Source organism: Panthera uncia, chromosome B1, assembly GCF_023721935.1.
Source record: "Panthera uncia isolate 11264 chromosome B1, Puncia_PCG_1.0, whole genome shotgun sequence".
NCBI classification, from domain to species: domain Eukaryota; kingdom Metazoa; phylum Chordata; class Mammalia; order Carnivora; family Felidae; genus Panthera; species Panthera uncia.
The window spans coordinates 161,154,946-161,167,285 of NC_064811.1; the positions used below are offsets into that span (position 1 = coordinate 161,154,946).

A 12,340-nucleotide genomic window follows, 5' to 3' on the forward strand; every position below is an offset into this window, starting at 1 on the left:
CTCTTTAGCCCCTACTGCAAAAGGCAGGGAAATAAGAAATAAAATACTCTGACATTGGCGGGCATATCTGTTAAAAGTTTACTATAGGAGGCTTCCCTATAATACGGCGTATTTTATTCTAGGTTCCCGCCTGCTCTCTAGTAGGGAACTCCACTGCAGTGCACTGGTACCATATTCTTACTGAAAGTTTTCACAAGTAAGTATGATGCCGGTGTTTGCCTCTTATCCTCGTGCATTCAATAACTATTATTGTGCACATACAATATGTGCACAAAAGTATCCTCGGTATGCTATCTCCCACCCGACTACCTGAGTTGACTTCACAAAGTCGGACTCCTTAGTTTTCCCCTTCTGGGGAGAGGATTCCAGAGAAACGTACTGGGAAAACAGACATTGTCTTGTTAAGAATCCAGGTCTTCCCACGGAAACCCCGTTACGAAACCAACCATCTCGCCCAGCTTTCTCTCTCAGATCTCCTGCGCCGGGTGGTTCCCGTCTCTCTCGCACCCAGCAAGAGCCGCGAGAGCCCCGCCCCGGCACCGCCCCCAGCGCGTGACGTCACCACGCGCGCCGCGCACCGCGCCCCCTGTCAGAGGCAGCCATTGTTCAGTAGGTCGCGCTGGCTTTGCCAGGGCTGGGTTGGTCCTGCCCCCCTCTCCAAGTCCCGGCCCCTCCTTAAAGCTGGGAGAGGGGGCCAGTCCGCGGCTTTGAGCACTCTGCGGTCCTCGGGTGCAGGCCACCATGAGCAAACGGAAGGCGCCACAGGAGACGCTCAACGGGGGAATCACGGACATGCTCACAGGTTAGCGCCGCGCCAGGCGCCGCTGGCTTTCTTCTCCTTTCTTCCTACCTCACTGCCTTCCCTTCCTTCTCTCCCGTCCCCACAGCCCTGTGGATGGGTCTGGCCCCTTGCAGCGGGTAGTCTTCCGTACGGATCTTCCCTCAGCTCCCATTGCTGGTGGCTGAATGTCAGTCCTCCAGGGGACTCCTGTGTCACTGGGCTGTCTTTGGCCTGGCCCGTGTAGAAGCGTAGGGTCACTGTCCCTTAAGAAGTTGTTACATCCCCTTCTGGAAAACTCAGTTTTCGTTTGTTTACTCGTGGTTCTTGTTGACCCGAGCCTCTTGTTGCCTTTGCAGAACTCGCAAACTTTGAGAAGAACGTGAACCAGGCAATCCACAAGTACAATGCTTACAGGTGGGACGGTGCAGCATTCTCTGGTAGCATGCATCCTGGGATGTGTGGCAGTTAACAGGGCTGAGGGGCCAGTGGATATTTGGACCATATGCAAGAGGAGAAAAAAGCAACAACTGAGGGTATTGACTCTGTGGTTGTACCTTAATACAATATTTCTGGGATAATTTGGGCAGAGCTCTGTAGGATCGTTTCTAATCGGTGTAGCTGATGTGTGTTTTCCCCATCATCAAATATGAATTGCTGAAAATGCAGTTTGATTTTAAGCCATAATGAAAGACAGTGTATGAGGTCTGTGCTATGAAATTCATGGAATCAGATCTTCATCTGGTTGGTGTTTGGCCGATCCTTGGATCCATTCTATCCTGTCCATCTCACCAGGACCCTTATCATAGCCCTTATTCCCACATCCAGTTACTTGTGCCCCTTAGCTCACAAACATGTCCTAAGTCCCTCAGCTCTTACAAGCAAAAACAAAACAGCCTTCTTAACTTCCCTCTACCCTCTAGCTAGCTCCTGTCTCTTTCCTCCACTTTACAGTTAAGCTTCTTGAATAATCTGTTTCTTGTCTGGATTTTCTCAGCCCTGGTCATTCATTATCTCACTGTGGTATAATTGTCATCCTGCCATTCCTCTGAAAATGCTGTCACCTACATCTCACCTTATTGAACTCTCACTGGCATCCACCGTTAGCTCATTGCATTCAAGTCTTAGCCTTGAATTCTGCGATGGCTCTCCTGTCTGTTCTTTCACCTCCTGTATTCCAGTGCTAGGAGTTCCCAGAGGTCTGTCCTTTTTTCTCATTTTCATACTTTCCCTGGCAGTCTTAACATTCTTGGCTTTGGATACTGGTTATGTCATTGACTCCAAATCTGTATCTCATTGACTTTTCTTCAGATTTTTAGGCTGCTATTACCTTTATCTCCACCCTTTCAAAATTAACCTCAGCTCTCTCCTTCCCTTCCATTCAAAATTCAAAACTGATTATGCTTCTTACCTTATCTTTTATGACTTCCTGTTTAAAGTAATTGTTCTATCAAAAAAAAATAATTGTTCTATCATCCACACATTTGATGATCTAAAAATCAGAGATATTCAACCCTATATTTTATGTCGCACCAGGCTTCAGAGAGGAGATGTTTAGTTTTGAAGGAGCCTGTCAAGGGATAAGTGAAAGGAAGAATAGTCTAAGAAAGGAAACAATATGTGTCAAGGTATTGAGACCTGAGGAGTATGACATTTTCCAGGAAGTCAGTAGTTCAGTTTGCTTATGGAATATGGTTGGAATGAGGAAATCAGTCTGGAAAATCAGGTGATGCCTGCATGTATTTCCCTACCCAGATATACATTTCTCTTGATTGTGGCCAATATATTCTTTTGAAAATAGTTGTCTGATCCTGCCATTCTTCCAGAAGGCCTTTCAGGATTAATTCTTTTTCCCTTCAGGCTTTGCTCCATAATGCCAGTTGTCTGGTACTACTTGTCTTTACTGAAACAGTTCCCTCAACAAACTGTCCTCAACATACCTTTCCAGACTCATCATCAGTTACATGCTAATAGAGGTTGAAATCCAAATCTAAAGGTCTGTATGTATTAGAACAGAATGAAAAACCAAGGATGCAAAGACTACCTGGTATTTATGCTTTAGACTTAGATGTACTCTGGCTTTTTTATCAGCATCATTGCTAAACTATATTTAGCACTGAAATTACAGACAGGATACCATCGGTAAGCTCCCAGGGTGTGCCCAATATGTCACCAGATTATTGAGCTGGATGTGCGTGGAGATGGGCAAGAATCACAGGTCAGTGCTTTATGCAGAACTGAGATGAGAGCAATGAAAAAAAGAATATAACTAAAAGGACATGGCGGAATGCAGTTGGAATTTTAGGCCATGAATTTAAAAATAACCATCCATAAACCCCTTTGGTATCTAGTAGTCTAAATACCACCAGGTGGCACATTTTTATGAGAGTTACAAACAATTTCTGAAAACTAGCTTATCCCCAAAAGGAAAGGCTACTGGTCTGCTGAATCTCCCTAGTTTCACATAAACAGTTAAAATTATGCTATCCTCAAATGTGAGGATTTTCAAAATACTTCTAAAAGATATGCAGGTGGTCTGTCATTTCATCTGAGTTTTTTAAGTTTGACACAGATGTGGAAAATTAGTTATTATGATAAAGTTTAAGCTAAATATTTGCTTGTATATGTGTTCCAGTTTAAGAAAAATTAAGACCTCCCTGGATTTGTAACTAACTGATTTCTTTTTTTTTTTCCTCTTATAGAAAAGCAGCATCTGTGATTGCAAAGTACCCACACAAAATAAAGAGTGGAGCAGAAGCTAAGAAGTTGGTAAGTTTAGTGAGCAAGCTGATTGTAGAGTTCACATATGTACAAATTTGATGGGTTCCACTGGAAAATTAAATTTGCCTCTCCAAAGCTTCCTTGATCCACATACGCAGATTTCACTGCTCCTGATTTCTTGGAATAATATTAATGCTATATCAGTCATACTGTTTCATTGTCAAAGTGTGGAGGGTGTAGATTGAAATTCTGCTTTAAATATATGTAATTATAATTTTTTTCTATACCCTGCCATATACATATGTATTCACACTGGATTTCAGCTTGAGGATTAGTCCTCAAGAATATAGAATATACACTAGGAAAGTCTACATGTTCTCTTTCTTTTTTTTTTTTTAATGTTTATTTAATTTTTTTGAGAGAAAGTGACAGAGCAGGAGTGGGGGAGGAGCAGAGAGAGAGAGACACACACACAGAATCTGAAGCAGGCTCCAGGCTTCGAGCTGTCAGCACAGAGCTGACGCAGGGCTCGAACCCACAAACCACGAGATCATGACCTGAGCTGATGTCGGCCGTTTAACCGACTGAGCCACCCAGGTGCCCCTGATAGGTTGTTTTCTTTCATCTAAATCTCACTAAAAGATTCTAAGTTCCTGAAAATTGAGGACCATATTTTAATTCATCTTTTGTTAAAGATGTCAAACTGACGTGGCTTTTGATTGGTCTAAGTCCTGACAGTTATCACCTTCTTTTGTTATTCTTTACCCATTTGTGTTCACAAAAGTCCTCTAGAATTTAGGTTATCAATATTTGATTTTCCTTAATTTTCTCATGAGAGCCTTCAAAATATGAGCCATAACTGTCCTGTATTTTCACCTTTCAGAGTCGTGAAATTACCATAAATCTTGTACATCTGATGATTGAGTGACAGATTATCCACATTAATCATGTGCCACATCTTCATCTTGAATTAATTACTCAATACTAATCATGTCCTGGTGTATAGGTTTTAAATCTTTTGTATCAATAGACAGTTCTCAACTTCAGTATATCCTCCCCAAATAGACTAGCCAAGGAAGTTATAAATACATTGGACTTTAATTCTGAGTTTCTTTCCTGGTGAACTGACCCAGTGTTAACCTCAGGAGCCACTTCTGCTTGCATTCTGTTCCCCTTTTATCACTATTGACTTTCCTTTTTTATGTTAATTACCTGCTCATTTATTAGATTCAAACTTTTGACAAGCTTTAATGCACTTCATCCCAAATCTGAGCTTATGGTATATCTCTAAAAAAAAAACCCACAAAAGTATCCAAAATTCCTTTTACATGAGACTGGACTTAATATGAAAATCACATAGGGGCGCCTGGGTGGCTCAGTTGGTTAAGTGTCTGACTTCAGCTCAGGTCATGATCTCATGGTTCGTGAGTTCAAGCCCTGTGTCAGGCTCTGTGCTGACAGCTCAGAGCCTGGAGCTTGCTTCAGATTCTGTCTCTCTCTCCCTCCCCCACTCATGCGTGTGTGTGTGTGTGTGTGTGTGTGTGCGCGCTCTCAAAAAAATAAACATTAGATAGAAAATATGAATATCACATCATTATTCCTTTCCACTATTATATTAAAAATCACCAACCTACTCTTTGGCACATATGAGTGCTTCTCAGTAATTCTAGAAGTCTGATATTTCCAGAATGAGTGTTTGCCTCTTAATCCTTAATGTTAGGTATAGGAAATAGCCTAGGCTTAAATTGCTTCAGGTCAGTATGTGTCTTCTGATAAAGAAAATGAGAAACCTGAGCAGTTTCCATATTCTAGTCTGTTCTGCTTCCTAAATCTTGTTCATTTCTCTCTGGTAATTGCTGTTTTCAGAACTTGAATATGTGTTCAGTAGTCCTGGAACACTTATTAAGCATTAAATAAATCAAGAATATGGAAGGGTATATGTAGGGCTAAGAGACAATAGGAAATAACTGGCACACATGTTGTGCACTTGAACATTTAACTTAAAAGGACCAATACCACCAAGAGTGAGCACTAATGTAAACTGTGGGCTTTGATGATGATGTTTCAATGTAGGTTCATCAGTTATAATAAAGGTAGCGTTGTGGTGGGGGATGTTGATAGTTGTGGAGGCTATGTGTGTGTGGGGGCTGAGGGTATGCGGGAACTCCGTACTTAGTGATCAGTTTTGCCATGAACCTGTAACTACTGTAAAAACTTATTTAAAGGGAAAAAATAAAAAGGAAAAAAACATGAAAAAAGTGTTCAACTTGACCAATAATCAGAGTTGCAAATTAAAATAAGATGCTGTATGGTGTTATCAAACTATCAAATATAATGTACAGTATGGATAAAGATGTGGAAAAAGACATACAGTTACTAATGATGGAAACCTTGGTTATTTACAGCTTTTCTGAAGGATAATTTGGCAGAATGTTGGCAAAATGCCTATCTCCTTTGTCCCAACAATTTTACTTTGAGGAATTTATCCTGAGGAAACCAGTAGAGATAGATGTATGTAAGCATCATTTGTTCTGCACCTGTATGCCACGTATTCTCCTGGTGCTTCAGGTGAAGCAGTAAAAAGACATGATCTCTGCTCTCATGGGGCTTATGTTCTAGAGCCGTGCTGTCCATCACAATAACCATGAGCTGCATTTGGCTAGTGAGCTCTTGAAGTGTGGCTAATGTGACTCAGGGATTGCATTTTTTCATTTTAATCATGTAAACTTAGATCGTCTCATGTGGCCGGTGGCTACCATGTTGAACTATACAGTTCTAGAGCAGTGGTTCTCAGTGTGGTACGTAGACCAGCAGCAGCATCACTACCTGGGAACTTGTTAGAAATGCAACCTACTGGGGGAGCTGGCTGACTTAGTTGGTAGAGCTTGTCAGTGTTGTGAGTTTAAGCCCCACGTTAGATGTAGAGTTTACTTTAAAAGGAAGGAAGGAAGGAAGGAAGGAAGGAGAAAGAAAGAAAGGAAAGAAAGAAAGAAAGAAAGAAAGAAGAAAGAAAAGAAAAGAAAAGAAAAAGAAACAAGGGAAGGGGAGAGAAGGGAAACCTTTTAAGTCAGAAACTCTAGGGTGAGATTGGCTTTCTGTGTTTTACCGCATCCCCAAGGTGATGATAATGTATGTAAAAGCTTAAGAACCTCTGCTCTAGAGGAAATTCATGACATGGTTATATCAAAGTTTGTGAACTATCTAAATGTTTACCTGTAGGGTATTTGTTAAGTAAATTATGATACATTTGTACAGTGATATACTATGCAGCCATTAAAGATACTGATGTTGTATTTATATATTGACATGGAGATTTGTTCATGATCTGTTTTTAAGTTAAGAAAATACAAAGCAGTATGATTCTGTTTTTGTAAGAAAACTGTGTGTGTATGTGTGTGTGTGTGTATATATATATATATATGCACATATATGCACATATAACTCTGCTTATGTATATAAGCAGAGAAGGCTATGTAGCAGATGTTAGGTGATGAGATTACAATTTATTTTAATTTTCAGGGTGATGAAATTAGCAAGTGATTTTAATATTTTTCTTTTTGCAATTCTATTTCTCTTTTCTACAACAAAAATTAATTTAAAAAATAAGTCATTTAGAATTGTTTTATTAGGACTTCTCTTTTGTCAGTCATTTAAGGATTTTGTTGGGAGAATATATTTTCACCATGACTCAATTTTCTGTGTCTTTGGTTTTAAAACTGGTCATGTGATGATCATTTTTTTCATTTCCCATTTTTTACTTTATCTTTGAGTGATTTGGTAAGCATTATATTTATATGAGTTTTATATTTTTAATTTTCTATTAGCCTGGTGTAGGAACAAAAATTGCTGAAAAGATTGATGAATTTTTAGCGACTGGAAAATTGCGTAAGCTGGAAAAGGTAAAATTTTAACTTGTTTGCTTATTTGATTATAGTGTATGCTTTTGTTTTTGTTTTTTTTTTTTTAGTGTTTTTTTTATTTCAAGAGAAGGAGAGCAAGCACGAGTGGGGGAGGGAGAGAGAGGGAGAGAGAAAATCCCAAGCAGACTCCATGCTATTAGCATATTAGCACTAATATTTAGTGCTAATTAGTGCTAATTTAGTGCTATATTAGTGCTAATAGCACTCCATGCTATTAGAGTCCAATGCAGGGCTCAGTCTCACTATTTGTGAGATTATGACCTGAGCTGAAATCAAGATTTGGACACTTAATGGACTGAGCCACCAGGTGCCCCTCTAGTGTCTGTCTTTAGGGCAACTATCATGTAGCATCATTGCAGGGTGACTGATGTCATTCACCTGGTGACATGGAGAAGAAAAAGAGAGGAGTGGAGTTTATGGCTTTAAGTGTTCTATTTTTTTAATTTGAATATTGTTCCCCTAAAATGATAATTGTTCACTTATTTTATGTGTCCTTTATTTTTAAAAAATATGTTTTTTGGGGTGCCTGGGTGGCTGTCTTTGGGCATCTGACTTTGGCTCAGGTCATGATCTCGCAGTTTGTGAGTTCGAGCCCCACGTTGGGCTCTGTGCTGACAGCTCAGCCTGGAGCTTGCTTTGGATTCTTCTGTGTCTCCCTCTCTCCCTCTCACTTCTCCCCCACTCATGTTCTGTTTCTCTCTTTCTCACAAAAATGTTTTTATTTTTAATATTTACTTATTTTTGAGAGAGAGACAGAGAAACAGAGCACAAGCAGGGGAGGGGCAGAGAGAGAGGAAGACACAGAATCCAAAGCAAGCTCCAGGCTCTGAGCTGTCAGCACAAAGCCCAACACAGGGCTCAAAATCATGACTCGTGAGATTATCACCTGAGCCGAAGTCGGACACTTAACCAACTGAGCCACCCAGGTGCCCCTTTCTATATGTCCTTTAAGAGACTGTTAGCAGCTGTATTATAATTAGCTCCTCGTATCATTCAGAAGGTAGGTTATAAACTTTGATAAAAGATTGTTATATTTTAGAATTTCTATTCTTAAGCTCTTTAAAGCATTTTTATGATTTTATTTCACCCTGGTGATAGTAACTATACCACTTATGGTCTTTTATGAATAAGCCTTTTAAAAGTATTGGATAAATGAGAGATGAAATATCTTCATTTGCTTTGTTATTCATCTATAACCACTGAGGTTATTTGTGAATACTTTTGTATGGTTTTACAAACAAATGTAAATGGCTCCTCAGGTCTCTTAGCAGACTGGTATATTTCCAATAAGATCATTTGAGTCCTCAGAGCATTCCAAAATCATTATTAGACTTTTTTTTTTTTCTTAAAGATTCGGCAGGATGATACGAGTTCATCTATCAATTTCCTGACTCGAGTTAGTGGCATCGGGTAAGAAGTATTTTTTAAGTAGACACAGTAGTAGGGTTGGTTTTATTTTTTATGTAAGACAGAATAAGTATATTCTGTTTCCCTTCAAAACCTGTACCTTGCCATCTCTGTGTCTTTGTCCATATAGTTCACTCTTCCATATCTTATATGTCTGAGGCTGGTTCTTCAGGTGCTACCTCTCCTTTCAAAGTCCATCCAAGGCAAGTGTTACCTCCTTCATAAAACCAGTTTGGTTCCCCAGTCAGATATAATCTCCTTCTTCTAACCTCCACCTACACTTGCTCTGTGTACATCTTATCACTCCCTCCAGATTATGCCTCTTTTGCCTCTCTGAGCATGATATTTATCTTAAGCATTTAAACTTTTTTTCCATAGCACCTAACATAGTACCTTGTAAATTTGGGACAAGCATCCAAGCATTTTTTAATGAAGGAATCTCTATCTTAAAATTTGAGTTAGCACCAAAGGGGGCTTCTTTGACACTTCTTGGCAACATAAAGATTAACATTAAAACATTAAGGTTGTGGGGCACTTGGCTGGCTCAGTTGGTGGAGCATGTGACTCTTCATCTCAAGGTGTGAGTTTGAGCCCCACATTGGGTGTAGAGATTACTTAAAAAATAAAATATTTATTTATTTAAATCCAAGTTAGTTAACAAAGTATAGTATTGGTTTCAGGAGTAGAACTCAGTGATTCATCACGTACATATAACACCCAGCACTCATCCCAAGTGCCCTCCTTAATGTCCATCACCCATTTAGCCCATTCCCTACCCACCTCCAGCAACCCTTAGTTTGTTCTCTGTCTTTAAGAGTTTCTTATGGTTTGCTTCCCTTTTTGTTTTTATCTTACTTTTCCTTCCCTTCCCCTATGTTAATATTGTGTTTCTTGAATTCCACGAGTGAAATCATATGGTACTTGTCTTTCTCTGCCTGACTTATTTCACTTAGCATAATACACTGTAGTTCCAGCCACATTTTTGCAAATGTCAAGATATGCCAGTCTTTAAAATCTAAGATCTTTTTGTTTGTATTTTAATTTTTGTTTAACATTTATTTTTGAGAGAGAGACAGAGCATGAGTAGGGGAGGAGCAGAGAGAGGGAGACACAGAATCCAAAGCAGGCTCCAGGCTCTGAGCTGTCAGCACAGAACCTGATGCAAGGCTCAAACTCACAAACTGGGAGATCATGACCTGAGCTGAAGTTGGATGCTTACCCAAGTGAGCCACCCAGGCTCCCCTAAAAACTAAAATCTTAAAAAACAAACAAACAGAGGTGCCTGGGTGGCTCAATCGGTTAAGTGGCCGACTTTGGCTCAGGTCATGATCTCGCAGTCCGTAAGTTCAAGCCCCGCATCGGGCTCTGTGCTGATAGATCGGAGCCTGGAGCCTGCTACTGTTTCTGTGTCTCCCTTTCTCTCTGCCCCTCCCCTGTTCGCGCTCTGTCTCTCTCTGCCTTTCAAAAATGAATAAATGTTAAAAAAATTAAAAACAACAACAACAAAAACCACTAAGGCTATACTGCTTTGCTTAAGCCGCATCTTTATGGAATGAGGCATTCTTTTAGATATGTGAGTGTTCCTTTAAATAGCCACATTTTGATGAAAGTTATTGTAAAATATATTAAATTCTTAAACTCAGTACTGAAAATGAACATGACTCCTCAGGGACTTCGGGCCTTTCTAAAGTATTAGAAGTTGTTTTAAAGAGCATCTGTGTTATTATTATCTTCTTTTTCTAGGGAAAAACACTGAATATTGCAAGTGGGGTAACTGGCAAAGTCAGAATTAGAACCCATGTTTCCGGACTCCCAATTCAGTTCTACTTGTTATGTGCCATATTGCCTTTCTGCTATGAATATCTGTTTCTGTGTCTCTACAAATACTCTTTGTCATTAAAATTTTAGTTTAAATACCATTTCAGAGACCTTCCTTTGCTACCCAATCTAAAGTAGGACCCAGCCACTCGGCACTTTTCCGTATTTTAATTCATTTACCTGATACTTTAAAAATTTGTTTAGGGGCGCCTGGGTGGCGCAGTCGGTTAAGCGTCCGACTTCAGCCAGGTCACGATCTCGCGGTCTGTGAGTTCGAGCCCCGCGTCAGGCTCTGGGCTGATGGCTCGGAGCCTGTTTCCGATTCTGTGTCTCCCTCTCTCTCTGCCCCTCCCCCGTTCATGCTCTGTCTCTCTCTGTCCCAACAATAAATAAAAAAAAAAAAAAAAAAAAAAAATTTGTTTATATACCTATTTATTTTCTCTCTCTCCCCACTGGAATGTAAGTAGGTAGGTAAGACCAAGGTGCTTATTTGTCTTATTCTTGCTGTATTTTCAGCACCTAGAAGAGTATCTGGCACATAATAGGCCCTCAGTTAATCGTTTGAATGAAAGAACTGTTTTCCTATTTGTATGTCTGTCTGATGAATAAGGTATATGTGTACTATAGCACCTAGCTGCTTAGATGTCTGTTTCATATCCAGGTTCATGATTGTCTTCCTAGATTGAGACTTCAGGAATTCTTCTCTTTGGATAAAATCACACCACATTTTAACAGGTCTTGTTTAGCTCCACAGTAACTCTTCATGTTTGACAAGAGAAGACATACTTGGTTATTTGTTATTAAGGGGTCCTGAGTTTCACTTGATATTTAGATAATGCTTTTCTTTTTTTGTAGTCCATCTGCTGCAAGGAAGTTTGTAGATGAAGGGATTAAAACATTAGAAGGTGAGTATGTACAATAGGTCACCAGTCCCAGGTCACATATGCTCCTGAAGGATGGTTAATGCTCTAGCAAACTAGAACTTGAAAAACCTTTTCTCAACTAGTAAATAGGAATGGTAAGAGTTTCATTTTAACTCTATAGCAGAGAGTAGATGTAAAATAGAGCTTTTATTCCTATATTAAACTTGTTTAGGTTTATAACTCAGAAGAGGAAGTGGCTTCTTTATTTAAATGCAGTGATTTCATTTGTAGATTTTGAAACAATTTAAATTGCCTTTTGTTTCTCTAGTGAAATTTTAGACAACAGAATCCTACGCATTCAGCCTTAAAAGCAAAGTGATATACATGGAGAAAGATTCTGTAAGAGGCTTGCAATACTTACTGAAGGAATTTTTGATTTCAAAGAAGTGATAAAAATAGAGCCTAAATCAAGTAATTATAAACATATTCCTTAAACCTAGTATAGTAATCCTTTGAATATAATTTATTTCTTCATACTTTTTAAAGGGTGTATACTATATATAGATAGATTTATTACAGCATATTTATTATAGTATGTATGTACAGTATACAGTATAGATAGATTTATTACAGCATTTGGGGTTTAATATTTGTGGATTCAATTATCTGCAAGCAACCGAAATGATTAGGTGGACAGGTTCTAGAGATGAACCTGGGTTTGAATCCATTCTCCACCACTTTATTAGAATGGATGATCATGGTGCTTTGGTTTCTTAGCTGCAAAATGCTATCATAATTTCTACCTCATATGATTTAAAGCAGTAATGTATGAA

The 12,340-nt window shown here is 39.2% G+C and overlaps 1 protein-coding gene across 1 annotated transcript in view; it reads left to right on the forward strand.

The window, feature by feature from the left end:
* Positions 1-641: 641 nt before the first annotated feature.
* The window catches only part of POLB (DNA polymerase beta), a 30,001-nt gene continuing 18,302 nt past the window's right edge, over positions 642-12,340 (forward strand). Inside the window, exons 1-6 of the mRNA XM_049631500.1 lie at positions 642-802; positions 1,138-1,195; positions 3,481-3,547; positions 7,324-7,398; positions 8,771-8,829; positions 11,500-11,549. Of these exons, the coding sequence (XP_049487457.1) occupies positions 742-802; positions 1,138-1,195; positions 3,481-3,547; positions 7,324-7,398; positions 8,771-8,829; positions 11,500-11,549 (370 nt within the window). The 5' untranslated portion in view covers positions 642-741. The remainder of the gene's footprint in view (positions 803-1,137; positions 1,196-3,480; positions 3,548-7,323; positions 7,399-8,770; positions 8,830-11,499; positions 11,550-12,340) is intronic.